The sequence below is a fragment of the Syngnathoides biaculeatus genome, chromosome 10 (genome assembly GCF_019802595.1).
Source record: "Syngnathoides biaculeatus isolate LvHL_M chromosome 10, ASM1980259v1, whole genome shotgun sequence".
Lineage (NCBI taxonomy): Eukaryota > Metazoa > Chordata > Actinopteri > Syngnathiformes > Syngnathidae > Syngnathoides > Syngnathoides biaculeatus.
In genome coordinates, this window is record NC_084649.1 from 842980 (window position 1) to 870549 (window position 27570).

At 38.9% G+C, this 27570-nt stretch overlaps 1 protein-coding gene across 3 annotated transcripts; it reads left to right on the forward strand.

Annotated features, from left to right (window-relative positions):
• Positions 1–654: 654 nt before the first annotated feature.
• Positions 655–26678, forward strand: LOC133507881 (cell division control protein 42 homolog). 3 transcript variants are annotated; one of them, XM_061833421.1, is made up of 7 exons: positions 666–862; positions 2734–2834; positions 8181–8306; positions 8552–8624; positions 9816–9925; positions 16223–16420; positions 24918–26678. In XM_061833421.1, the coding sequence occupies exons 3-7, from the start codon at positions 8202–8204 to the stop codon at positions 25005–25007; spliced, it is 576 nt and encodes a 191-aa protein (XP_061689405.1). In that variant the 5' UTR covers positions 666–862; positions 2734–2834; positions 8181–8201; the 3' UTR covers positions 25008–26678. The 3 variants fall into 3 exon arrangements, with proteins under 3 accessions (XP_061689404.1, XP_061689405.1, XP_061689403.1); XM_061833420.1 differs by lacking the exons at positions 2734–2834; positions 24918–26678 and adding an exon at positions 19126–24906 and having other exon boundaries at positions 655–862; XM_061833419.1 differs by lacking the exon at positions 2734–2834 and having other exon boundaries at positions 669–862.
• Positions 26679–27570: the final 892 nt, after the last annotated feature.

Below are 27570 nucleotides of genomic sequence, written 5' to 3' on the forward strand. Positions count from 1 at the left end.
CTGCACATAATGATCACGGGGGGGGGGGAGAAAAGCAAGTGCAAACAATATGTGAAAGAAAGATTAAGATAGATTAATTATAGAGCACTGGGGAGGGGGGATTAAGTTCAGTTTTAGTTGCTTTCGTGGGCTGACAAAGTACAGATTTTGCGAGACATGCATCGCATTCACACGAGTTCTTGGCTCTAAAGAATACTTCTCCTTCACAGAATTTAGTTATTGCTAAGTAGGTGTAAAACTAAAAGGTATCCAATACCAAGAACAAAATGCTCCGAACAAACTCGGACATAAGGGAATGATTTGACTGCTAGATCGGTTCTGCTGATAGAGAGCCACAGTTGTTGCCATTTGGTTAACTACTCAGTTTTCACACACTGGTTCTTGATCACAGCTGGCAGTCGAAAGAAAGATGCTTTACAATGCCCACTTTCGATTGAGCACCTGATAACAGTATTGCACCCTCATTTATACGCAGTTCTGAAATGATTTCTGCCTCGTTACGGTTTGTTTACTCGAATTCACCCATCCAAAATGGCGACCGCTTCCTAAACCGGAAAGTGTGACGTCAGTCGAAAGATGTATTATCTATTATCATCAGTTACCTCGCTCAAGTTTTTTTTTTTTTTTTTTAAATATCAGTACAAACCGGAGAATGTCCAACGTCAAGACTAAAAAACAAATTAAAAAAATCCTCTTACTTGAGGATATGAGTGAGCCAAGAGTGCGTAAAGCGCACTTTTGAGTGTGGTTCTTCCGTCCACGACTTCGTAAACTTGCTGTGTCCCTGTTCAGTTGCCTGGGAAGCCCCGAGCACGGAGTGGAGCTGCCAACGCCCCACATAAAGACTCAAATCGGAGATACGGTAAGGATAAAGCCATACATATATACTTTAGTCATTCTTAATATGGGTATGTGAGGGCTTGGCGGTGGTATATCAGTTTTATTTTTTATTTTTTTGCGTGAAATCTAATAGTTGGATGGTGTAAAGCAAGGTCGCTTTCTTTTGAGATCAGCAAACCAGTGGCTTTGCTACTAGGCTAATTTATGTCGTAGCGACGATTTAAGACATTCGTGTAGCTTTTAATTAATTAAATCAGTAACATAACGTCTGTGCGGTATTTAAGAAGTACTTTGTCTTAAGGTATCGTGACAGTTGGATTATTTTCCAATCAGACATTACCAAAATAAATAAATACTTGACTGTAAGCCAGGCTGTGAAGCAGCTAATAAACCTACTTTAGGACGTCGTAATTGTGAAGGTTTTGGAAGGTTGGATAGGAGTGATCGTAGAAAGGCTATTAATCGCCTTATTACTTTATCTTACATGTTTAACAACCGACAGGAAATAGGGGCGGATTGAGGCCAGCGAGCCTGTGTCGCTAAACTAACTGGTCGCCGTTTGTGCTCTGATTTTATGATCTTTGGCCATTAACCGTTAAACACGAATAATGCAAGTAGAGTTTCAAACAAATTTCCAGTGTATTTGAGGACGTACATTAGAGTAGAAGCTACGTTCTTCTATTGTATTTCAGTTACGTAGGATTTTTGTCTGCATAGGGATTGAGTATGAAGTAGCTCCTACAGCTCATTGAGGCCTAGGATTAGTTTACTTTGTTTGACTGACGCAATTTTATTAACTAAGTTAGAGGTGCAGAAGTAGAATTAACCATTTAAAACTGTTAGATAGGTGGAGTGAATAGAATAGGTCCACTCCTCTCGTTGTCACGTGCCCATTCATGTTCATTACTACTCCATAGTTTAATTGGTCATTCAGTTTTTTTGTGTACACATTTAGACACCTTCTTAGTGGTATGAAAATAAGATCACAAATTCTAAAGGTGGCATCATTTCAGAATGCTTTGTGGCCTAGAATGTTCCTCCGTTATTCACGGTGGCTACACATGGTTGCTGTATCTGGAATTGATGATGCCAATAAATATTTTGACAACTGCGCTTAAAGACAATATAATTAAACGAATAAAAGACGTGCCTTTGCCGGCAAGAACTGTTCACTATTGCACCATCATGATGGCAAATCAAAGTGAACTACATTCACAATTAACGGATGGAAGTCTCAACGCGTGTATGAATCTTAATCCAAGGACGTTTGAAACAGACTATAAACCCATCAGCAAAACTGCGCAGTACCAGAAGTACAGGGAGGAGAATTTTCCGCCGATCGGTGGATTTCCGACTTTTTCAGACCAAAATGACCATTCTCGAGATAAGCGCAAATTGTTGAGAAAATTCAGGGGGGGTGGGGTAGTATTGTGCGCCTGCCTCTCGGTGGTGGGCTCCGAGCTGCAAGTTCAGCTTAGTGCTATCACAAGCACGACTAAAATATGCCATTTTAACTTGCTCGGTAGTGTAAATATTTGCATTTTGCGACCTAAACATTAAAACTTGTTTGCGGCAGATTACTCGATTGGACAACAGAGTTATACAGTATAACGATCTTATCGTGTTAGTGGTTGATCGACTTTCATCATTGCCGTATACATCTGTTCTTGGTTCTCAGAAATCACAGTAACTTGTTAGTTAGCCAAGTAATGGCGCATGGGACTTAAATAGCGTGCGCTGAGCGACGGTGTTTTCAAAGTTTTACGATGGCGAAAGTGTTAGAAAAAAAGGATGAAGACCGATAGGACTGAAAACGGTATCAACATGTCTAACCAAACAGATACAAAAAGTGGACATTCCCGGCAAAGTGCTGTGCACTCTGTGTTCTGATAGGAGCAAAAAATATCCAGGAGGAAACTCAACTCCCACCCTCGACAGACATTTTCTGTGTTTTTCCAAATTGGTCATTCTCATCCCTGGAAGTAACATGAATGGTAAGAAGTACTTTTGTCATCATTGGTTAGCAACAGCGTAACAATGTTAATTTAAAAGAACTTATGGTACTATAAAAGTGTTGGTCTTGCCTAAATGCACAAATACACCCGTATTTAGTTTTTAAAATGTTGTATGGCTCTTTTAAAATTACATTTTAAAATATTTGGCATTTATGGCTCTCTCAGTCAAAAAGGTTTGTTACCCATGGTGTATACACTCTGTCACATCACACCACAGCAAACAGAATAGCATACCTGGCAAATAATAAAACAAAAGATGACTCTTGAAATAATTGACACAAAACATGCACTTTAAAGGTCAAGTGTCATCAAACACACGATTTTTAGTATATTGTTAATGAAAAACCCACAGCCAATATGGTCCCATGTGTTTTTTTTTTACCACAAAACATGATTTTGACATATACAGCTTTTTGTAACTCCCGCCATGAAAATCCTCTCGAGGGATTTGTTTTCGAGAAGAAGCAGCAAGTGACGTACAGGACAGAGGCACCCCGAGAGGCACCACTAGTGGACTCGTTTGTTTCCATTAGTTTTACCTCCGGGAAGGTAGCTCGTTGTTCCTTCGTGTTAGCCAAAATGCTGACTCATTGCATTGCTGGATATTGCTGGAACACTCTGGAGAATGGAATTACCCTTCATAAGTTTGAAAGAGACCCTGTTTGTTGTGAAAAATGGATTGCATAGGTGCAGAGGACGAGAGCTTTGTGGGTTCTAAATAAGAGGTAGGTGTGTATACAGCTAAAAAAAAAAAATAGTTTGGGGCGTACCACGTAATCGGTCTCTCTCATAACGTAGCAAAAGATCCGCGTATGAAGTGTGTTGATGTGCGCATACAGCTACTAAAAAAAAATAATAGTTTGGGGCGGACCACGTAATTGGTCTCTCTCATAACGTAACAAGAGATCCGCGTATGAAATGTGTCAATGTGCGCGTCGCCCAGCCAACAATGTCTCGATAGTGTTCATCGCGTACTGCTGCGACTTTGAACATACCCCTAAAAGCAACATAGCTAGGCTCCACCTCCTTATATGCCACCACGGGCGCCGAAACTTAGCCACACCAACTGAGGCGCCGCGTTCGGTGGTCACAGCCTGTGAGAAGGCTGCGCGTCGTGTTTTGCGACAGGGGTGGCTCTGAAGAACCCAGCTGAGAATGCGTTACTCAGTCGCGTGCGCGCATAAAGCGCCCCGGCTCGACTGTGACTAAAGCAGCACCGCTCGACTCTGTCATAAGCCACACCGGCCGGCTGGGATGAGCCGCGATGGCTCATCTCTGCTGCGGGAGTGGATCGGATGGGATGCGGTTTGGGCGTGATCGGATATCATCTAAATATGGCTTGAAACAATAGTGTAATATTGCCCCGAGGGCTTGAAACAATAGTGTAATATTGCCCCGAGGGCTTGAAACAATAGTGTAATATTGCACCGGTAACTTTACTCGGTTGTGTGGTGTTGTCCTTTTCGAAAAGAGCGTTGGTGTCAGGAGGGGCGTCGGAAAAATGCTAATATCTCTGTTGTTCGGCTTCCATAGTAGCAGGCACTGCGCGTTTTCAACGGCGGAAGTGACAATGATGTCAAGGACAGAGGACGCGATTAATATAACATCCACTTAGATGTCGAGGGACACTCAATTGCGCAACTTTGTGCATGGATGACGTGCGCAACTTTGTGCATGGATGACGCGCTCTCCGCTCACTTTTTTTTCCGTATAGACATTGAAGTGAATACTGTTATATGTATTTTTCATTACAATATCTATTTTAGAATGTTTATAGGGATGTCAGTCCCACTTTAAACTCTATTTACGTCCTCCCCGTATATTTTTGGCACTCAGAACCTCAATAGGTGGTGTGATTATAGTTTTGATGTCACATCTTGAGTGCGTAAAACATCTTCAGTCATGACCTGTCTATACAGGCAATGTAAGCTTTTTCTGTTTGCAGATGTGAAATGCAATTGTTCCTTACTGACTCGTGAGCAGCATCATTTGTTAGCTTATATACATGTTAAAACACTTGCTGGCATTCATGTTAACAGTGTAACAGTCACACAACAACAATTGTCAATGTTGGAACTCAGTGTTCACATAAGGTGGACTGCATTATAAGGGGTCATGTCCAATGTGGTGCCTCGTCTGTTTAGAAGAGAATTTAAGACTTACGATCGTGAAAATATGGTAAATTAAAAAAAAAAGACTTGGAGACTAAAATCCGGAAATATGTGGGGCTGTCAATGGTGAACCGCAAATGGACAAGGGCTCACTGTACTTGGATTGTGAATTGGGCATGATACAGTTGTGTGAAATACTGTTTACCCCCTTACTTTATTACATTTGTCACACCTAAACTAAACATCTTTACCATCATTAAAGAAATCAAAATATTAGTCACTAAATAAGACTAAACAAAATGTCATTTTTATTTTAATTATTGAGGGAGTAAATATTCCAAACCCACTTGGCCTGCGTGAAAAAGTGATTGCTCCCAAAACCCTATTACTGGTTTGGCCACCATCAGCAGCAGCAACAACTGCAATCACATTTGCGATAATTTCCAATAAATCTTGCGGTAGTGTGGGGGGAATTTTGGCACCCTCCTCTTTGCAGAATTGTTGCAATTAGGCCACATTGGAGAGTTTTTGAGCATAAGCCACCCTTTTTAAGTCAGCCCAGAGGATCTCAATAGGATTCAGAGTCTTGATTTCGTTTTTTATACAGCCATTCAGAAGTGGACTTACCTGGTGTTTTGGATCATTGTCCTTCTACTGAACCCAAGTTCGTTTCAGCTTGTGGTTTCCAACAGATGGCCAGACCTTCGCATTCATGTTTTTTTTTTGGTAGTCAGTAGAATTCATAGTTTCATTTGTCACAGCAAATCTTCCAACACACACACAACACATAAGGAATTTGTCTCCAGTAATTTGTGCTGCCTTTGTATGAACAACAATCAAGATTCAATTGACAGGGAACTTTTTTTTCCTTCTAAGAACTGACAGTTGTGCAAACTTGTGCAAGGATGCAGTCTTCTGGCATTTATGAGTTAGAGTGGCCATTAGGATTAGAGTGTTAGTACAGTGAAAAGACAATAGTGTGTCAACACTTGGAGGAGTTACGAGTTGTGTGATAGTCTATTGTATGTAATAGTAATACTGATTGGCCTAGCAGGTCCAATATGTTTTCTGGTAAAATTGATTCAACTCCAAGTGTTTTTTCCCAAGCAGTGGTCTTTGTCTTGGAACTCTGCCATGCCAGGCCAATTTTGCCTAGTCTCATTTTTATGATGGAGTCATGAATACTGACCTAAAGTGAGGCTAGCTCCGGTTCTTTGAGTGTTGTTGTTATGTCTTTGTTTTTTCTTATCGTTGCGCTCTTGGAATCATTTTTATCAGTTGGCGACTCCTGGGAAAGTTAATCACTTCCACATTTTCAACATTAGCTCTCACTTTATTTTTAGGGAGCCTCAAAGCTTCAAGAGTGGCCTTTGTAAGATTTTACCCTCTAATAGATTAAAAATTCCAATTTGTTCCTTAATTTCTTTAGCTCTTAGTATGATATCTAGATTTTGAGGAGGTCATGCTCTACTTTTGTCTTGCAGGTCCTATTTATGATTTCCTGATTGAGCAAGTGTTGCATTATGAAACCTGGATGTGGCAAGAAAAATTGTAATCAAGTATGATAAAACACTAGTTGTGTTTTTTTTTCAACAGGGTGGCAATCACTTCTTTCACACAAAGCTATGTAGTTTTGGATTTTTTTTCTCCCTTAATAAAAACTGTCATTTAAGAATTGTAATTTGTTTACTTGTGTTGTCTTTCACTAATTAAATTTGTTTAATGATGGGAAACATTTATTAAGAACATGCAAAGAAATTACGAAAGAAGTAAATGATTATTTACACCACTGTACATGACCTGCTGCAGCTCCTTAAGTGTCATTTTTGATCAAACCTAAAACGAATCACATATTTGATATACATTGACTTTCTTGCGTTTCATTCGTTGGTTTGCATTTGTGGGTAATACAAACTTAGTTCACTGTAGTTTGTCCACCTCATTAGCATTTCTATTTAAGTAGGTCCCAATACATACATGTATGTGACAACGAGAGTCCGAATGTGTGTGTATTGTCCAGAACTCAAAAAATAATAAATACAAAATAAAAATTAAATAAATATAAAGTTAACCATAGGCTTAATTGTGGCTTCATTTTGTGGATATACACAAATTTTAACTTTTCAGTGTGCATACCCATCATGACAATGCACTAGCTTGCTGCGCACGGGGCTGTAGAGAACCACGCCCCTGACATATTACGTGGTGTAAAAATATTTTGGTCAGTGGGAATTGTTAGGGTCGTTTGGGAAATCCTAAACACAAAGCTTATTATGGGTATAACTTTCCCGTGCTAATGTTCTTGACATAATTTTTAAACATATGGAAATTCAGAGTGGGAATTCAGACAAATTGGAAGTGAATTTCTAAAGGTTGGCAGCTCTGGGGTCATAGCTATCAATATAATTTCACTGATTATACCAATAGATTTTTTTTTTTTACAATTGTCTGATTTATTTTTTAATATGCTAATGAAAGTAAAGTGATATGTGTTGTATTTTTGTTGTATGAAAAGGGCTTACAAATTTCATTAATAATTTTTTCGTGTTTTGGCTTCCGGTTTCTGCCTTGGCTTGTTCAGTTTTTAATAATTTTAATTTTGGTGCATTGTTAATAATTATAGCAACCAAATGTATTAGTCATAAATATTACAATAATGCAAAATAAAAACAAACAAAAAATCACATACATACCAAAGCATTGCAACCTGCTTGGAATTAATAATTGTGTAAACAGTGACAACCAAAATCAGTGCTCATACCGCAAGACATTAAGTCATGAAAATGACTTAATGCAAAATGATAGCTAACAGTAGACTTCTTTGGGAGGACAATTTTGAGCAGTAATAACAGAAGTAAGTTAAAGACGTGTCCACAATTTTTTCTGTCGACTCCTCTCGTTGTCACGTGCCCATTCATGTTCATTACTACTCCATAGTTTAATTGGTCAGTAAAAGCCAAAAAATAAAATGACTTAATGAAAATTTATAGCTAACAGTAGAATTGTTTGGGAGTACAATTTTGAATCGTGATAAAGGAAGTAAGTTAAAGACACGTCCACAATTTTTCCGGTGCAAATATCGGTGTTTGTTGCCTCGCCTGCCTCCCTTTAGGTCTAGTGTGTGGTCTATCATGCGGTGAAGTCACTACTTGCCTCCAGTCGGTTGCTATTTCAGTTCCATAATAGAGCTTCACCTTTGTTTTTGCTCTTCTAGGTATTGAATGAATTGTGAAGAATGCAGACCATCAAGTGTGTTGTAGTTGGGGACGGTGCTGTGGGTAAAACCTGCCTGCTCATCTCATACACCACAAACAAATTTCCTTCAGAGTATGTACCTACAGTAAGTATTTGGAACTGTGTGAATATAAAATGATTGTATTTCCACCTAAAATACCTGAACAACCCACCAAAATACGTTCACTATATTTTTTTGTCTTGTTAGACTCCTGACGATGTCCTTAATCTAACCAAAATACATTTTCTATTTTTCCTCGGAAAATACTTATAATACAGTACTTTCATTGTATGCCTATCGTTGCGATATGGGAAATAAATGTCTGACTTTTTAAAATATTTGTTTTGCAGGTGTTTGATAATTATGCTGTAACTGTAATGATTGGAGGCGAGCCCTACACACTAGGCTTATTTGATACCGCAGGTATTTATTTGATTTTTTTTTTTTTTCTTTTTTTAAATTCATGTTAATTCAGGGGATTTAAATCCACACCTTTAGCTTGTACCTAAGGTAAGAGAAATCGAAAGATCTTCAAAGTTCACTGTTAGAGAATTCCAACAAATGGTAGTATCCTGGGGTAACAAAGTCTCCAAATCAATCATCAGGCGCTGTCTACACGCCAACAAGCTGTTTGGGAGGCATGCATGGAGAAAACCTTTTCTCACTCACAATCATAAACGCAAAGGCCTGGAGTTCGCCAAGTGGTATTGGGGCTTCAACTGGGACCGCTTGCTTTGGTCAGATGAAACCAAGATTGAGCTTTTTGGCAACAAACACTCCTAAGTGGGTCTGGCGTGCCACGAAAGATGCACATGCTGAAAAGCACCTCATACCCACTCTGAAGTATGGCGGTGGGTCAATGATGCTGTGGGGCTGTTTCTCTTCCAAAGGCCCTGGGAACATTGTTATGGTGCATGGCATCATGAATGCTTTGAAATACCAGGATATTTTTAATCAAAATCTGTTGCCCTCTGCCCGAAAGCTGAAGATGGGTCGTCACTGGATCTGACTATAAATATATGGCCAAATCTACACAGAAATGGTTCACCAGACACAAAATCAAGCTTACCCCATGGGCATCTCAGTCCCCAGACCTCAACCCCAATGAAAACCTGTGGGGTGGACTAAAGAAGAGAGGACCCAAGTCTCTGGATGATTTAGAGAGATTTTGCAAAGAGGAATGGCTGAAGGTCCCTCTTTCTGTCATTTCCCATCTTGTGAAACATTATAGGAGAAGATTAGGTGCTGTTTTGTTGGCAAAAGGGGGTTGTACAAAGTATTAACACCAGGGGTGCTAATAATTGTGACACACATTATTTGATGTCCAATAATTATTTCTTCATGTGGGATTTTTTCCCCACTGAATAAATGCACTTGTATTGAAGGTTGGACTTTTCTCTTTTTTTCCATTAAGGTCCCATATTTAGAAGAAAAAAAAATATTAGAAGCTAAAAAACACATCTTAACCATGGGTGCCAATAATTACGGAGGGCACTGTACCGTAATTAGCCTGTAGACAGTAGTTGTGGTCGTCGTATCATGTCACATTTATGAAGGCTGCACATTTTAAGGCTGTCAATTTGGTATGAAGATTATTGTATGTGCTTTCTCTAGGTCAGGAAGACTACGACAGGTTACGACCTTTGAGTTATCCCCAGACTGATGTCTTCCTTGTTTGCTTCTCTGTTGTCTCCCCTTCTTCATTTGAAAATGTAAAAGAAAAGGTAAGTCTCATATTTTCTTGTTTTGGCTAGATTTATTGTTTCACTTGTGTCCATTTTAAATTATTGGCGAAAACAAAATCATTAAGACTCTCAGCCTTTTTGGACTCCAATAAACCCCTTATTACACAAATAATTCTATCTGCGTTCGCATCACAGAAAAGCTGATGTTCTTGCTCTGTGAAAGAACATCAGACTCATGCAATCTGGTCACTGGAGCTGTCACTAAAATATTTACTCAACCGAATAATCAGATACAAAATTAATGTGTTCTGTAAAATACTAAAAACATTGTAAAATACAGTGTCTACTTATGAAATTAATTTGTTCCAGAAGTAGTTTCGTAATGGGAATTCTTTGTAAGTAGAAGCGCTTTTTACAGGTAAATAGCCTAATCCGTTCCAAGCCCACAGAACCCCTCCCCTCCCCCAGCCAAAAAATAAGCATTCAAAGTAAATTCTGTAAAGAAGAATAAAAATTATGTTCATTTACCTTTGGCGTTGCATGACCATGCAAAGAAGAGGGTAAGAAGCAAAAGGAATTGTGGGGGACGAAGGTGAAGCAAACCGCTTGACAGCTGAGAGAAAGCACACACACAAGATGAGAAAGATGTATAAACCTGCAAAAACACAAAAAAATCACTAAAATGCTGCACTTTACCAATGTGCGCTAGCATGTGACAGCATGTGATTCAGTTACAGTCGAGGGTCAAAGCGAAACAAAAAGGATCTTGGGTAAAATTGGTCTCCCTCCTAGCAGATAGGATGCCAGGAAGATATTACGGCGATAGCCAATGGCAGGGATGAGAATTTTCTGTGGATTCGCAGAATTCCAAGTTTTTCAGCTGAAAATGTCATTTTTTCGAAACATGTAAATCTGTTGAGAAAATTTGGGGGGTAGAGTATGGCTTTGACGCTGGGCGAGGCTGTGATCAAGACCGGCTACCACCATCTATCTATCGGCAACGCTCGTCGTGAAATTAGTCACAGCTGTGATAGCGGAAAACAGTGTTATCTGTTTACGGCATTGCTATCTTATTGCATTAAATTTGGTGTTTATAATAACGACAAAATTCCGATTTCCGGCAGCATTTTGGCGGTATTTTATCTGTATTTTAACTCTGACCTTAACATTTCATACAGAAGCATTCTGTTTACTACGGCATAGTTATAACTTATAGACATACGCACGCATACGTCATTGAGCGGTCGGCACGTTTGCCAGTATGGCGAAAGTCTCGGAGTGAAAAGATGAAGATCGTGCCGGGGAAATTGATAAAAACCATGAGGTAAAAAACTGTTTCAGATAGGCAAGGCTTGAAAAAAGTGTAACCGTGCAGATAGGAACGCAAACTGTATCAACATGTCTAACTGAACACATAAAAAGTGGACTTTCCCGGCAAAGTGCTATGCACTCTGTTCCGATATGATCGATTTATGGAAGCTGAGGAGCAAAAAATATCCATGAGCATATGCAAACCAGGAAACACAAAGGTAAGTTGGACGTAAATTTCTCAAATATTAGATAATTGAGAACTGTTAATACGATTAGGCCTATCTGTAGCACTGGCCCTGGAGATCACGCATGACATCGCTCACTTTTATATTTCATGAGCTCTCTCTCTCTCTCTCTCTCTCTCTCTCTCTCTCTCTCTCTCTGAAGTATAACTTGTAACTGCAGTCGCCTATTTGATATAAATTTCACTGTCTACATTTTTATGTCTGAAGTTTGGCAAAATTATTTTGGTTTGGACTCATATTTCAAGTTTTCAAAATGTTATGATTGCCCTGTACACTGTTAGAAGTAACCAGACGTCACCATTTAACAGTGTGTTTTATAAAAAAAAATTTGTGCTGAAAGCAGACATTTTCAGTGTTTTTCCAAATTGGTCATTCTCATCCCTGGAACTGGAGAGTGGCTCTATCGTACCTCTTTCAAACCAAAATACAAAGAATGTTTACATTCAGTGGAATTTGGGGCTGCAAATCCACCGCCTATTTTTGCCTTTTGTGTCCTGAATTTTCTTCACAACTAGAGACAATATTTCTCTGAGCAGGTTTTTCGTAGCCTGAATTTTTCTTTACTAGAAACGTTCATAAGTAGAAGTATGACTATAGAGCTTGTGCACCTATGTCGTCCAATAACGTCACTGGCCGGAAGTGCCAGTCAAACAAACCATTCTTCAATGCTAAGTCAGTTGGAGACGATGCGAAAATACGTCTCATAGCACGACGCCCAGAGTTTTGTCCGATATCGTTAAACATTTAGAAGGTGATAATAAACGAAGGTACGTGGAAAAATGAGAGACACTTGGCATAGAGGACCCATATTTAATGCCGAAGTCGATGCTTTTGGCGATGACAAATTGGACTATTAAACCGTTTACGCTTGTTTTGGACAACTGGATCTACACATATCTGGTGAGTCAGTTATTGAGATTTACACAGAAGAGTTTGAAAGCGTAGAAAAGTCTGGATGCATACAAATATTTTGTAGCTGGATCTGTTTTTAATCAAGAATAAATCCCACATAGTGAAGGATCCACTCAGATTTTTTCAATACAAATACCAATATTTAAATAAATGACCCCTGGTTTTACACAAACTCGCATTCATTAACTATGATTGGGGGAAAGACAGCAAGTCGGCTCCTCTGTACATGAAGCGTGTTGCGGCCACACGTTAAAGTTCAGTAAACTTCTCCGTTGCAGACATTTTTAAAAAAATATGCATTGTTCTCTGAGTCCAATGCATATTTAAAAAAAGAAACTAAACCGTTGGGATCGGCTTCAGCCCCCGTACACGGAAGCGCGTTGCGGCCACATTTTGAACTTCCTTAACCTCTGTGTGACCGACGGTTTATTTTCTTTTTTTAAATATGCACTGGAGTCATTTGAGTACAATCCATATTAGAAAAAGAAGTCTGTTGGGGAGAGGTTTACCGAAGATTAACGTGTGGCCGAAACATGCTTCGTGCACGTTGGAGACGACTCTGTCATTTTTTTTTTGTTTGTTTTTTTCTTAACTCATTGTTCTCATGAGCAAACTTGGCATTATAAATACTACTTGGGAAGTTCAGATTAAGAAAAATAATTACTACCTGAAGTGAAGTGATCGCTACACAGTTGTGTGTGTTTGGTTGTGCACCATCCATCACGTTTAATTGCAGAGATCCATCGATCTTTTCTCATCTTTTCAGCTGGTCTTCCATAGAATGATCTCTTTGAATAGGTGTCTCATCTGTTGTAACAACCAACAGCGCAACAAGTCTTAGGCATTGTGAATAGTCTGCTCCGGTTCAATGTCCCCACACTGTCGAACAGCTCTTTTTGACTGGCAATGTGGCGCTGTGAAAATAGTTACGTCATGTGCATGAGCTCTGTAATTTACTTCTTGGGTGCTGATTAATGTGAAGGACTACTTGTTTGATCTCTACTTCTCAGGATGGTTCCGGGTAAACTTTGTCAATTGCATGCTATTCATTTTCCCCTGAATTGATTATTCAGTTAGTGGTGTGGTTTGTAACGTAATAAAATGGGCGAAAATAACATCAACATTGTATTGTGAAGACATTTGTTTTCCAAAGTTGAAGCAAATGTTTGCAAATATCTTATTCGGGTTCATGGAGGACTATAGAAATCAGACACTATTAAACACTGAGATGCTAAAATAAGAGAATTTTGGCATTTTGAAATCAATCACTGAGTAAATGATTGGCGATCAGAATTGTTGATTAATAATTGATTTGTCGATTAATCGACAAATTGTTGCACCTCGAGTGGTCACCATCAAAACCAGCCATGCTGCTCAATTTGTGCCGGTATTAATGGGATTGATAGGGTTAAATATTAATTGCGATAGCAAGAGAAGTGATGAGCAGGTGCACCAAATTTGACGAGTGATTATTACAATGCATTAATTGAGTAACAGCCATTTACAGGGTTTGCACCCTAAAAGTGCCTAAAACCCCCGTAGGGCCCCTAAAAGTCCTTAAAATTCACAGAGAACCGGTCAAGCCCTTAAAAAGGCCTTAAATTAAAAAAAATCAAAGGGAGGACCTCTACCTAAAAAAATATTTTATTTAAAAAAATAATAGCAATCCGTCTGGCATCCAAAACAGCCGGAAATTATCAACAGAAGTCACTCTGTTCACAACTAGTCGCCATCTTGTCGTCGATATTCCATTGTTAGTTTCCGTGAGTAGACATTTCACTTCGTCTTCATTACGACATAGTGTAGTTCTTTGATCGATCCAACTTGTATCATGGGGAAGTGATGCTTGGGTCGAAAGGAAGCAGTTTGGGAGCTGGGTTCGTCGAGATCCAAAAGATCGGCACATGTTCTACTGTCATCTGTGCAAACACAGTTATCAGCTTGGAAAGATGGCCGTCAAAGCACTGGAGTCGCACCGGAAAAACATGAGACACAGTGATTTGGCGAAGACTGTCTCATCTTCCGTTAGTATGAATCTGTTTCTGTCAAAATATAAAGATAGTGAAGCATCAACTTCAGGCAGTGGTACTGGCAGTGCATGGGCACCTTCAGTTGTCCAGTCATCGACGACTTTAACCAGCCAGAAGTCAGGCTTTATGAACGTAGTTCAATACACGAAAACGGACTCGTTTAAGGCAGAGATCGTGTGGAATTTAAAAGTGATCTGCATCCATTACAGTTACAAATCTTGTGAAAATAATTCGAAAGCGTTTGCAGTCATGTTTCCAGACAGTGACATTGCTAAAAACTACCACGGTGGCTACATTTGGCATCGCTGCCCACATTTCATCTCTACTGAGGCAGAAAATGAAGGCTGAATTAGAGTATGTCCTCCTCTTTGATGAGTCTCTAAATCATGAGATGCAAGAGAAGCAGCTGGACATTCATGTGCGATTGTGGATGGATGACTGGGTCCGCACTTGGTACCTCACGTCTGAATTCCTCGGACATTCAGCAGCAACTGATCTTCAGGAGTGTCTGGACCCTATTGTGTGTGACTTCGGTCACCAAAAGCTGCTCCACCTCTCGATGGATGGCCCCAATGTTAATTGGAAGCTGTACAAATATATTCAAGAACAAATAGAGGCAGAGCAAAGGACAAGAGAGCCACTTTGGCACCTCTGGAGCAGCAAATAGAGGAGGCACTGGGTAGGCTCAAGGAGTAACGGTGCTGAGACAGACATCCGTAGAAGAGATTTGTAATAATGTGTATATAGTTGCAATTGTAGTTAGAATCTGTTTTTCTGTAGACTGTTATGTGAAGTAATTATGTGAAGACATTGACAATGGTCATATCAATGAGAACTACCACAAGGGGCAACAGGTGATCACTGTCACAGGTATTGAGGTACTGGAACCTTTGATGAACGAAGAACGGTTGAAGGTACCATTGGGTGAGTCTTTTTCCCTTACTTTTGATTTCCCACGATGGCCCTAAATTTTTCGTGTCAGCCCAAAATTTTTTCTTATAGGCCCTAAATTTTTCGTGTCTGCCCCTAAGAATGCCCCTAAAAAGCCCTTTTTTTTGGTCAGACTGAATATGAACCCTGATTAGATTTTCATTGTGATGTACAGTGGTACATCTACTTACGAACATCTCTAGTAACGACAAATTCAGGTTATGAAAAGCCTCCTTGGAAAAATAATGTTACCTGTTAGGAAGGAAATTCAGGATACGAAAGGAAAAAATAGGCACTGGATTCCCCAAATTCCATCAAATGTAAACATCCTGTATCTTGGTTTTTGTGGCTCGATAGAGCGACTCTCTTGGACACTCGACTGTGACTGAATCATGTTGGCGCTGTCACAAGCTAACGCATGTTGGAAACGTACAACGTTTTCATTTTAATTTTTAAAATTTATTATTGTTTCCAATATGTACTTTGAATGAACTCTTCATTTTCTACGCAAAGTACTTCAAAGTAGTGTCCATCCATCCAAGAATGTACTAGTTCAGTTCATAGTTCAAATATTGCAAAACAAACTAAGTTAAATGCACCAACTGGACTTTCTTTCGTGGGTCCTCTTTTATGGTTCTCATACAAGGAGATAAATATATACAACACTTTTCCAATCTACTGATCACTTTAAATAGTACAGCTCATTCATTGTATATTCTAGGACACCGTCACAGCAGACCATGCAATGTGACTATTGCGCACATGCACGTTGGATGACGATGCTCAAAATATCATGCAGCCCTAATATATATAATTCTGCTTCCACTGCTACTAATTTGTAGAAAGTCCCAATTTAAAAAGCGTATTTCACTATCTTGACAGTGAAACAATTGTCTTTGTGTATCCAGTGGGTTCCAGAGATCACCCACCATTGTCCAAAGACCCCCTTTCTGCTAGTTGGCACTCAGATTGATTTGAGAGATGACCCCTCTACTATAGAGAAGCTGGCCAAGAACAAGCAAAAACCTATTACTCCAGAGACGGCAGAGAAGCTTGCAAGAGACCTCAAGGCTGTGAAATATGTGGAGTGCTCCGCTCTCACACAGGTAACATCTACTTTATTGGTCCACTTGTGGAAATGAATGATCCACATTTTAATAGCAAAATCTAAGAAAATGGAGGAAAAAGTGCATGTATGAATTCCCACCCAGCTTTTGCTCACAAGGCCTGATGAGTTTTGTTCTGTGGTGTTTTTTTTTTGGTTTTGTCACTGTTTTAGAGTTTCTTATCAAGTAAAAAAAAATCGTATTGACCACAATTGAATCAGTAACCATCACTTGAGGGTTTTGCCAAATTACATTCAACAAAAAATCTTCAATGTTCATTGTTTTGTATCCCCACATCCTGCACCCAGAATTGGAAGTGTGCTCATAGTATTTTAACATGATAAATCTTACAAGTAAAATTTGAAGGTGATTTTTTTTTTTTTTTTTGCTCACGACTGTTATGACAAGGAGACTTGGTTTGCCTAGCATTGACAGAAAATTTTCTTTTCTTTGTACTTCATATAAATAAAGTTAGAGATAGAACTTACTAAGATTTGCGCTACAAATTCAAGGTTTTTATAAACATATTGTCCCTTCGAAAAGTTTTGGAAATGAAAGGTATATTCCTTTGTTTTGTTAAATACTGAAGCCATTTGAGTTTCAGATCGAATGAGACAGAAGTTCAGAATTCCATTTCATGGTATTTACATTCAGTTATGTTAAGCAACTCAGGACAGAGGACATTTTGTTTGAAGCCACCCACTTTTCAAATGAAAAGAAGTATTGGAACGGACATTATTAAATCAACTTCAAGTGAATAAAGTTTAATATTTGGTGCCATCACCCCTACTTGCAACAACTGAATCAAGTCTGCGACCCAGTGACTTCATCAGACTGTTACATTCTTTATTTGAAATGCTCTTCCAGACCTTTGTTGCAGCCTCTCTAAGTTCTTGTTTTTTTCTAGGGGTTTCTCCCTTCAGTCTCCTCTTCTGGATGTAAAATATGTGCTCTGTTGAGTTAAGGTCCAGTGATTGACCTGGCCAGTCTATGACCCATCACTTTTTTTGCCGATTAAGTCTTTTGTTGTGTTCTTAGTAATCGTTTTGTTGCATGATGAGGCTTCTCCCAATTAGTTTGGATGTATATTTCCGTAAACTGGCAAACAAAATGGTTTTGTAGACTTCAGTATTAATTCTGCTACTACCATCATTAATTATAGCAATAAAGACTATTGAGCCCATTCTAGAAGTAGCCATGCAAGCCCAAGCCATGACATTACCTCCCCTATGCTTCACAAATGAGTTTGTGTGTTTTTGGATGATAAGCATATCCCTTCTTTCTCCATACTTTCACCTTTCTATCTCTGGTAGAGATTAATCTTGGTCTCATGAGGTCATAAAATTAGCTCCAAAACGTTTGTAGCTCATCTCTATTTCTCTATACTTCTTTGCAAAAGCCAATCTAGCATTCTGATTGTTTTTGCTGATCAGTGGTTGGCATCTTGTGGTGTAGCCAGTATATTCTCTCAAAGTCTGAACAGTGGGTTGTGATAGATTCACATGTGCCCTGTGGAGCTGGCAATTTTTCTCCTATAGACAGCTCTCCGGTGTATATAATTCCTCAACAGCAAATTCAGTTTTTACAGGTAAAACCCGAAGCAAAAAAAAAAAGTTTAAACAATTAGTCTAAAAGGCAAGACCTGAGCAATGACAAACTCCCATCAGTCACATGTTGCAATACTTTTGCTCACTTGAAAAACGGGTGGGGTCAAACACACAAGATGTTAAAGAACTCTGTCTTAAGTTGTTTACCACCTCTACATCATCTAAATAACATAAAATAAAAGCTTTTGTCTCATATTCATGTTTGGATCTGAAATCCAAATGTTTTCAGTTGTATCAAAAACAAAGGAATTGACCTTGCTGTTCCAACACCTTTGGGGAGGACTGTATCTGTTTGATAAGGCTTTGTGTATTTAGTCACGTAGTCCCTGAAGGGAATATTGATGATTCGTAGGAAAAACTTCATTTTTTTTTCTTGAGCAAAGGTACTACTTATCAGAGCTCTATTATGTCAACACTTGGCCTCATTCAGAGCAATAATCCTGTATCTAAGGAATTATTATAGCTGACACTAGGCAACTAAAGTGGCTGAGGTCACTAATACTTAGTTTTTATGAACATGGTCCATGGCCAATATTTAAACAAAAGCACAAGGATTTGTGATGTATATTTTCCTATCTCGACACAGTGATGTGGACTAAAGTGACTTGTAAAGGATTTTTTTTTTTTTTTTTTTTTTGTGGGACCATCTTGAGTTAGGGTTACAATTTGAGCTAATAATTTTCCTGTTTGAGTTTGAGCTAATTTATTTGGTGGTGTAGTTTGGGATGGAAGTACTGGTATTGTGATTCAGAACAACCTCATAAGAACATTAGTGTGGCGAGAGCTGCGTTTTGGCCCCTGCCTTCCTCTTATGCGCCTTCCTTTCATCCTCACACTCTCTTACCTTTTGCAATGCTGCTGATGTAATTTCCTTTTTTCCTTTTGTTTCAGTCTTCACTTTTGATTATCTCGTGATAATTATGTTCAACTTGAGTTGTGGCACTTTCTTTTTTGTGCATGTATCATGCAGACTGCACGTATTTCCTCAAATTCCCCTTTTTACCCTTTTCATGCTCTGCTGTCTTCTTCCTGTTCTCTGATTTTACATCTTCTTGTGCTAATGGACATGTTGTTGTCTTCCCTCTCTTGTCACTGTAGCGAGGGCTGAAGAATGTATTTGATGAAGCTATCCTAGCTGCCCTAGAACCGCCTGAGATGCAAAGACAGAGGAAATGCTGCATATTTTAAACTATGTGCAACTGTGACAACTTCTGTCCACTGCTAATTATGATTTGTACTTTATACACGCTTTTTCAAAATCTTTAAAAACGTCCATATCTTGTCAGAACTCTACAACTCCTCTATTCTCGTCTCTTGGCCTCCTTCATTGGACAATTGTCCTATATCTAAAGAAATTTTTTTTTGACGCGCGATGACCAAGACAGCTGAGGTAACTACAACTAACACACTGTTCGTGAACATATGAGCAAAGGTCAATATAAAAGCAAAAGCAGACCAAGAATTTTGGATTCACATTTTTCTGTGGTAGTTGACACAGTGACGTGGATTAACTTTTGGGGGCTTAAATTTCCTGACTAGTGCAAATCAGTGTGTGACAAATCTCTGCGAAGGGAAGGGTTGGACCCGATTGTGTTATTCTCACATTATGTAGCTAGATGGATGGGGCATCATCTGAATTTGAGCGATTCCGGTTTCTTATTTCAATTCTGGTTCCAAACGATTCGTGTTTCGAATTTTTTTAAGGGGCTTTGGTCAAAGATGCTTGCATGATTTCAATAAAGGGTGTCCAAATCCTGAATTTCCATTTTCTGAGCAGCCTGTAGCATAGACTAAAATAAACAATTAACTCACTTCATAACCAGTATCAACCTCTGAATGGAAGGCAATGTGTGTGTGTAACAAGTGCAACAAAGTTGAGACACACTCTGGTTTGCAGCCTCTGCTTGGCACAGGGTGGTCTTCCTGGGAATTCTTTTTTTTTTTTGTTGGTTTTCGCCACCTCATGTTTGGGGCTGAATGACTTTAGGCATTAAAACTGGGAACCCACATTTTTAAATTTGAACGGGAGAACGGGAAAGTTAGCACCGGTTCCAATCAGTTCTTGGTTCTCGATAACCAAACCTAATTACTCTTTCCCAGCTCTTCAAAATGGAATGATCATGCTTTCCCTCATCTCAGTGGCAACTTCCTCTGAGTTTTCATGTGACCTGCTTGCTGGAATTCCTTGAAACACCTCTCGTGAAACATTGCTGGTGACTCTATTGCATCTGGGGACCTCATTCCCTCATCCTATTGTTTAATACTAGACTTTAATCCGATTTGACTGATGATATCAGTATCGGGTGATCATTAGCATTTTATACTGATCGGTTAATCGGCTTTATTGTCATAAATCGCCGATGTAGATCGGCTCCGCAAAAGACATTTGCTCCATATCGTCATCATTCCCAGTATATCTGAATACAGAAGTGAATTTAATTTTACCCTTCTCGTGTCTGTTGACGTAGAACTGTAAATATCTGATGGCTAATAGTTTTTATTTATTTTGATTTTTTTTAAATTGGCTGCATGGGGCCAACACATCTGGGACAGACCTGTAATGCACGGATCTGATGACAAGACAAATTTACTTTTTGACACTTGCACTATGTCAAATTATCCATCCATCGTTCCATTTTCTGTGCCACTTATCCTCACAAGGGTTGCAGGACTGTTGTAGCCAATCCCAGCTGTCATCGTGCAGGAGGCGGGGTACACCATGAACTGCTTGCCAGCCAATCACAGGGCACATATAAACAAACAATGTCAACAGACGTGTGTTGCGCTGGCTGTATTATAAGGACCAAATGGGGAAAAATGTGTAGTTGTGGTTAGGAGAGAACTGTCATTCAAGGCTTGCTTGAGACACGGTGACGTTCTTTTAATATGGAATGGCGAGCAAGCAGGCAACAAAACGATATATAACCTTACAAGCTAGTCTGAGCACTAACGGTTGTGCATAAACATGCTGCTGTTCTGTCGAATCATGCTGTAAAGTTTCGGTGTTGGTAACTTGTTTTATTACAATCAAAGAATTTAATTACAGTATGTTACCACCCATTTTTTTTTGTCATGTTGGTTTGACCTCTGACCATGGAACATTTTTTCAATTGGAAAATCCCACGGCAAACCAAGAAAAAGATATATAAAAAAAAAGCAGATACATTATTGCTGTATGTACTTAGTGCCATCTAATAGAAGACCATTAATTTGTTCTCTCTGTTAATATGTCTCCCTCACATAAATAGATGACTAAATATATAAATTGTAAACATATATTTACTGAGCATTTAAATACACAAGTATACACACCCATTGCTCCATCTTGTGATTGGATCTGTGATCGGTTATAATTTTTTTTAAACACGGTGATTGGCCCCAAAATTCCCGATCGTATAACACCTAGTTAATACTCCCCACGACTACCCATAACACTGTGATGGGTAGTAAGTGGATTTAAAAAAATATTTTTAATGACAATGATGATAATAATAATGCTTTCAATGAAATTACAAGGTTGGAAGGTTTGGAAGCACGCTGTTGAAATAATTGTCGTCCACCACAGATGCTCAAGTTCACACAATTTATCAAATGTTGTGCCTATGAGCTGTTTAGCGTCAGGAGTAGTTAACTAAAAGTGAATGAAATAATGAATCCTGCAGAAAAACGTCCAACTTTTGTAATTTTTTCTTTTTTTTTTAACAAAGTGATTAGACCCTTCCACTCACAAGCCCTGGGACACGCCACTGTCAAGAGTCATTCATGAAGAAGTCGTTGACATTAAGTGACAGGAGCCATTTCCTGTCTTGTTTTTGTCTTCACTGCTTACAAATTCATAAAATACACAATATAATGGGTATTTTATCTTTTACCATCATGCTTCACGTCATGTGCATGTATGTAATAAAGCGCAATGACAGAAAAAAGTCAAGTCACACTGTATTTCATACATAGTACAAAGCATAAATTGTTATAAGTATAAATTATAAAGTTTAATGCATGTGTGCTTTACACATTTTTCAAAATTTTTACAGCAAACTCAATGATATTGTAATATTTTGGAAACTAAAAACAAATACTGACTGCATTGATGGAAAATACTAAGGAACATTCACTGGTGCAAAAAGCTATGTATACATCCACCAATTGTGCACGTTCTCTCACTTAAAAAGAGAGGCCTGTCATTTTCATCATACCATGAAGAAAATAAGTATTTGAACAACCTGCTATATTGCAAGTTCTCCCCACTTAGAAATCATGGAGGGGTCAGAAATTTTCATCGTAGGTGCATGTCCACTGTGAGAGAGATAATCTAAAAAGAAAAATCCAGAAATCACAATGTATGATTTTTTTAACAGTTTATTTGTCTGATACTTGTGCAAATAATTTTTTGAACACCTGACAAAACCAATGTTAATATTTGGTACAGTAGCCTTTGTTTGAAATTACAGGGGTCAAACGTTTCCTGTGGTTGTTCACCAGGTTTGCACACACTGCAGGAGGGATTTTGGCCCACTCCTTCACACAGATCTTCTCTAGATTAGACAGGTTTCTGGGCTGTCACTGAGAAACACGGTGTTTCAGGTCCCTCCATTTAGTTTAGGTCTGGAAACTGACTAGGCCATGCCAGAACCGTGATATGCTTCTTACGGGGCCACTCCTTGGTTTTCCTGGCTGTGTGCTTCGGGTCATTGTCATATTGAAAGACCCAGCCACGACCATCTTCAATAGTCTGACTGAGGGAAAGAGGTTGTTCCCCAAAATCTCACAATTCAATGCTGCGGTCATTCTCTCCTTAACTCACTGATTGTATGGGGTGGACAGGTGTCTTTATGCAGCTAACGGCCTCACACAGGTGCATCTGATTCAGGATAATACGTGGAGTGGAGGTGGACTTTTAAAGGCGGACTAACAAGTCTTTCAGGGTCAGAATTCTATCTGATAGACAGGTGTTCAAATACTTATTTGCAGCTGTATCACAAAAATCGTTAAAAAATCATACATTGTGATTTATTATCTCTCTCATAGTGGACATGCACCTACGATGAAAATTTCCAACCCCTCTTTGATTTCTAAGTGGGAGAACTTGCAATATAGCAGAGTGTTCAAATACTGATTTTCTTCACTGTAGGTGTACCTGCTATGAGAAAAAAATCCCAGGAAATCACATTCTGATTTATAAAAAAATTGTGAGCAAATTGTGGTGGAAGATAAACATTTGGTTAGCTTTGAAAAAGCTCTTACAGACCTGTAATTTGTTTAAGAGGCTCCTCTGTCCTCCCCTTTTTGCCTTGTATTAATGGCACCTGGTTGATCTCATCATTGTAAAAGGCCCCAATCCATAACCTAAAACAGTCACACATTAAAAAAAACTACACTATGGTCAAGACCAAAGAGCTCTCAAAGGACACCAGAAACAAAAGTGTCACCCTGCACCAGGCTGGGAAGACCGAATCTGTATCGGTAAGCAGCTTGGTGTGAATAAATAAACTTTTATTCTGGGGTTCTGCGCAAAATCTCACTCTTGCTCAGAGGACAAAAAATTCCAAAACCAGACGGTGGGGATCTAGTGAATGACCTGCATCGAGGTGGGACTTTGTAACAAAGGCTACTTTCAATAACTCACTACACCCCTAGGGACTCAAATCCTGCTGTGCCAGAAGTAACCCCCCGACTGTCATGTGGTTAGATGAAACCAAAATATTACTTTTTAGTATAAACTCAACTTGTTGTGTTCGGAGGAGGAAAAAATGTACACCATACCTAGTGTGAAGCATGGACGTGGAAACTTCATGCATTGCTTCAAAAATCTTTAAAAATCAGACTGATTTTTTTTAATTTTTTTTCCTCCTCATTTTGTCTTACGTGAGATACACATGATGAAAATTTTATGCCTCTCGTCTTTTTAAGATGGAGGACTTGCAGATTTGGTGGCTGATTAAATTTTTTTTTTTTTTTTGCCCCACTGTATCACATTTTTGTACAGTAACTGTTTATGCCTCAGAAAAAAGGATAGCACAAAGAAAAATCGTCAAAACAATAACATTATGTCCATGTTGAATGTATGTAAAGTTCTTACCAGAACCATATTATTCTGCAAACCTTTGGTTTGCTTGTTGTGACAAAAATCAAGTAATATATAAGTGGTTGTGTGGACAAAACAAACTTACAATAAAGCACAAATAAGATACTCTTTCTCCGCTATCTTCTTTTTTCTAATTTTTACAACAATATTGAGCTACTACATTATGGTGCATTGAGTTCCATACAGTTCCTTTCGGCTTGTCCCTTTCGGGGTCGCTACAGCGTGTCATCTCAGATGAACGCACATATATGTTTGGCACAATTTTTATGCCGGATGCCCTTCCTGACGCAACCCTTCTCAGAGAGTGGAGGCCCCATTGGGATACGAACCCACAACCCCTCGTTGACAAAACCAGTGCTCTAGCCACTGAGCTTTGGGCCCTCCATTCAATTCCATACAAAGATTATGTAATTTGAAGCCCTCTAGAATGTACAGGTGTGTGATGTTTTTGATCACTTTGTTTCCTGGCTGAAATATAACAATGTGCTGGTTTTCCTCCATTTTCTTGTGTTAAACTTTGATTTGCCCTCTGTTGTTGACCTGACTCGTTAGTGAATCAAATTCATTAAAAGAAAAGCACATTTATCAAGTTGGATCAATAAATCTGAGTAGGTCCCAACATCACTGTTTTTGTCACCTTTATTGTATATTCACATTGTTGAGTCATTCTATCCTTTCTCAGTTGAGCACTGAAAATTGCCAAGATGTTTCACCCAATTTAATTTACTTTACTCCTCTGCATGTTTGCACTCCCCCTTTATTCAGCTTGTTTTTCGTTTTGCTTGTGTTTTTTTTTTTTTCACAGAAAGGCCTAAAGAATGTGTTTGATGAGGCGATATTGGCTGCATTGGAGCCCCCAGAACCCAAGAAGAAGCGCAAATGTGTGCTGCTATGAGAAGCGTGTTTCTTCCAAAGCATCCACATCTAACATACTCTTGCATATATACTGCCCCTCTCCCCCCACCCAACCACATTTCCATTTCTCTGCTAAGGCTGATAGACAGCACTGACCTCCAAAAGCATGACTCGAAAGATTTACAGTCAACTACATTTAACTGTCTCTGCAATAAGAAGCTTCACTCCTAAGTCAGATTTGGGGGTAGATGATCAGCCTAACCAGCAGGTTATGCAGGGTTTGCACAGACTGCCATTGCCTTTGATGGAAATTCAGATTCCAAGCTTATGTACATGTAGAATTAAAGGTGTTGAGCTTTTAAGTAGATTTTTCTGAATGCAAGCAGTGTTGTGGCCTGGTCTACCTTTTAAATACCGAATTATTAAGTTGTCTCAACAATTGTTGAGTCCCGCCTCAGCCCATCCTTGTCTCCCATGTTTTGAGCACTACCACAGGAAATGCTCATGGAATGGTGCTTGTGTTTTTATTTGCCAACACCCCAAAAACTATAGATGGACAATGATATTTATTCCTTGTTCCACATTTAACCACTAAGCAAACTGTGCTGGTCTAAAAGGACACTTTAATACAAGGTAATATAATTATTATTCAACGCTGAAGTTGAATTTATATATTTGATCTCACAATCTATCTGGAGTTGTTCACAGTAACGCATTGTAGTTGGATTATTGTAATTCAGTCAGGAGTCCACCAGTTGAAATATAAAATATTGCCACATGATTTTTTCCTTAAAAGCAGGGAACTTGAACAGTGTTAGAAAAAAAGTGTGCTCTTCATGCATTGTATGGGACCATGGCAAATGTGGAAAGATCTTCAATGTAACTGTCACCTTACACCTGAAATGGATAGAGCAAGTCCACTCCGTCAAATAAATTCTGCCTACTCTAGTGGCACCAATAAAGACAGCTAACAAACATGAGGTTCACAAATGTCATGTTGGCAAATAATAACGCCAACTCCTTTTGTAACCTTTTAGACTGAGGGTGCAGAGTGACTGGGTTTGAATGTCAGCTCAGGCCTTCCTTTGTGGAGTTCATCAGTCCCTCCTGTGCTAGGTTGTTTGTTTTTGTTTTTGTTTTTCTTCTATTTTCCTTTCACATTCCAAGAACACGAGATTATTAGTTTGATTGAAGACTAAATTACCCACAGGAATGAATGCAAGTGTGGATAGTTGTCCACACGTGCCCACGCATGGACTCTCCATCAAATTATGGTGTACTCTGCCTTTTGCCTAGAGACAGCTGGGCTAGGCTCCAGCTCAACTGTGCTCCTAATAGGGATAAGCACTATAGAAGTGGAGGCTCCACTTTTGACCAAAATACCTTTTTAACATTGACACTTTTTGTCTGTCTCGACCATTTTGTTTCCTCTAAATAGAAACATTAACATTTTTATCTGCTATACATTACCAAGAAAACCGCAGCTTGTTTTTTCCCCACTAAAATCTCTAATGGCAAAGAGACTGTTTAGTTGATGATTTTTTTTTTTTTTTTACTGGTGTCTTAGAGTTGGGTTGAAATACTGTACAGCCCATGTGAGTGTCATTATCATAACCTGTTGTTTTGGTGACAAACCAAATGCTTTTTTTCAAATGTCTTTTGTTCTTTGTATATGCATTCTTGAAAATATTAAACTTATACATTAACTGCCTTTACCACTTTCGCTCTATTTTATTTTTACAACAATAACTTAAAAAAACAAAACAAACTTAATCACTAAAGGACCAGAAAGATTACATACGTTACATTGGGTTGGTGACAGACTCAAGGCTGTGCATGCCACTAGGTGGCGCTGTTTGTTTGAAAGTCTTTGCTGATGTCTTCAGTGCAGTAAAGTACTGTATACGCAAAACAAAGTATATGTAAACAATACAGTATACTGCACTTACATACGCATACACATACATACGAATTAAGTGGTTTTTGCGGGTATCTGGTTTAAGTATGCAACTTCTAATAACGTTTTACTTTTGCAGCACCCTGTTTTAAAACTGATTTTTCCAGTTAGGCTTTTCACTCACTGCAGGTGGCGATATGATATAACTAGAAGTCAACTGCGGTTGAGGTCGTGATTGGCAGTGACGTAAACCAGTGAGTATTTAAGGTGACGGCAGCAGATTTTGAGAAGCAAGATAGTCCACATCTGTGACTTTGGGTTCAAGGAATTGTTTGGTGTGGCCTACAAGAATTATTTGTACGTGTCATGTCTTTTGCCAGGCCAAAATCCAGCCTCGAGCTTTTAATTATACCTAAGTTAACCCCCAAAGTGGATTTTTTTAAAGAATTTTCAAAACTCTCTGTCACAGTGGCTGCCTCTGCAAAAATCTTTTGTAAGTTTAAACTTGTGGAAAAATACGCAAGGTCTACTATGATCCAAAATTGTCTTCCCGAATTTTTAATAAGTATTAATAATGTAGTCTGAAATGGTGGAAGACTGGCTGCAGAGTCTGCCTCACAGTTCTGAGGACGAGTTCAAATCCTGACACTGCCTATGTTGAGTTTGCATGTTCTCCCTGTAATTTTGTTGACAGTATTTTACATCC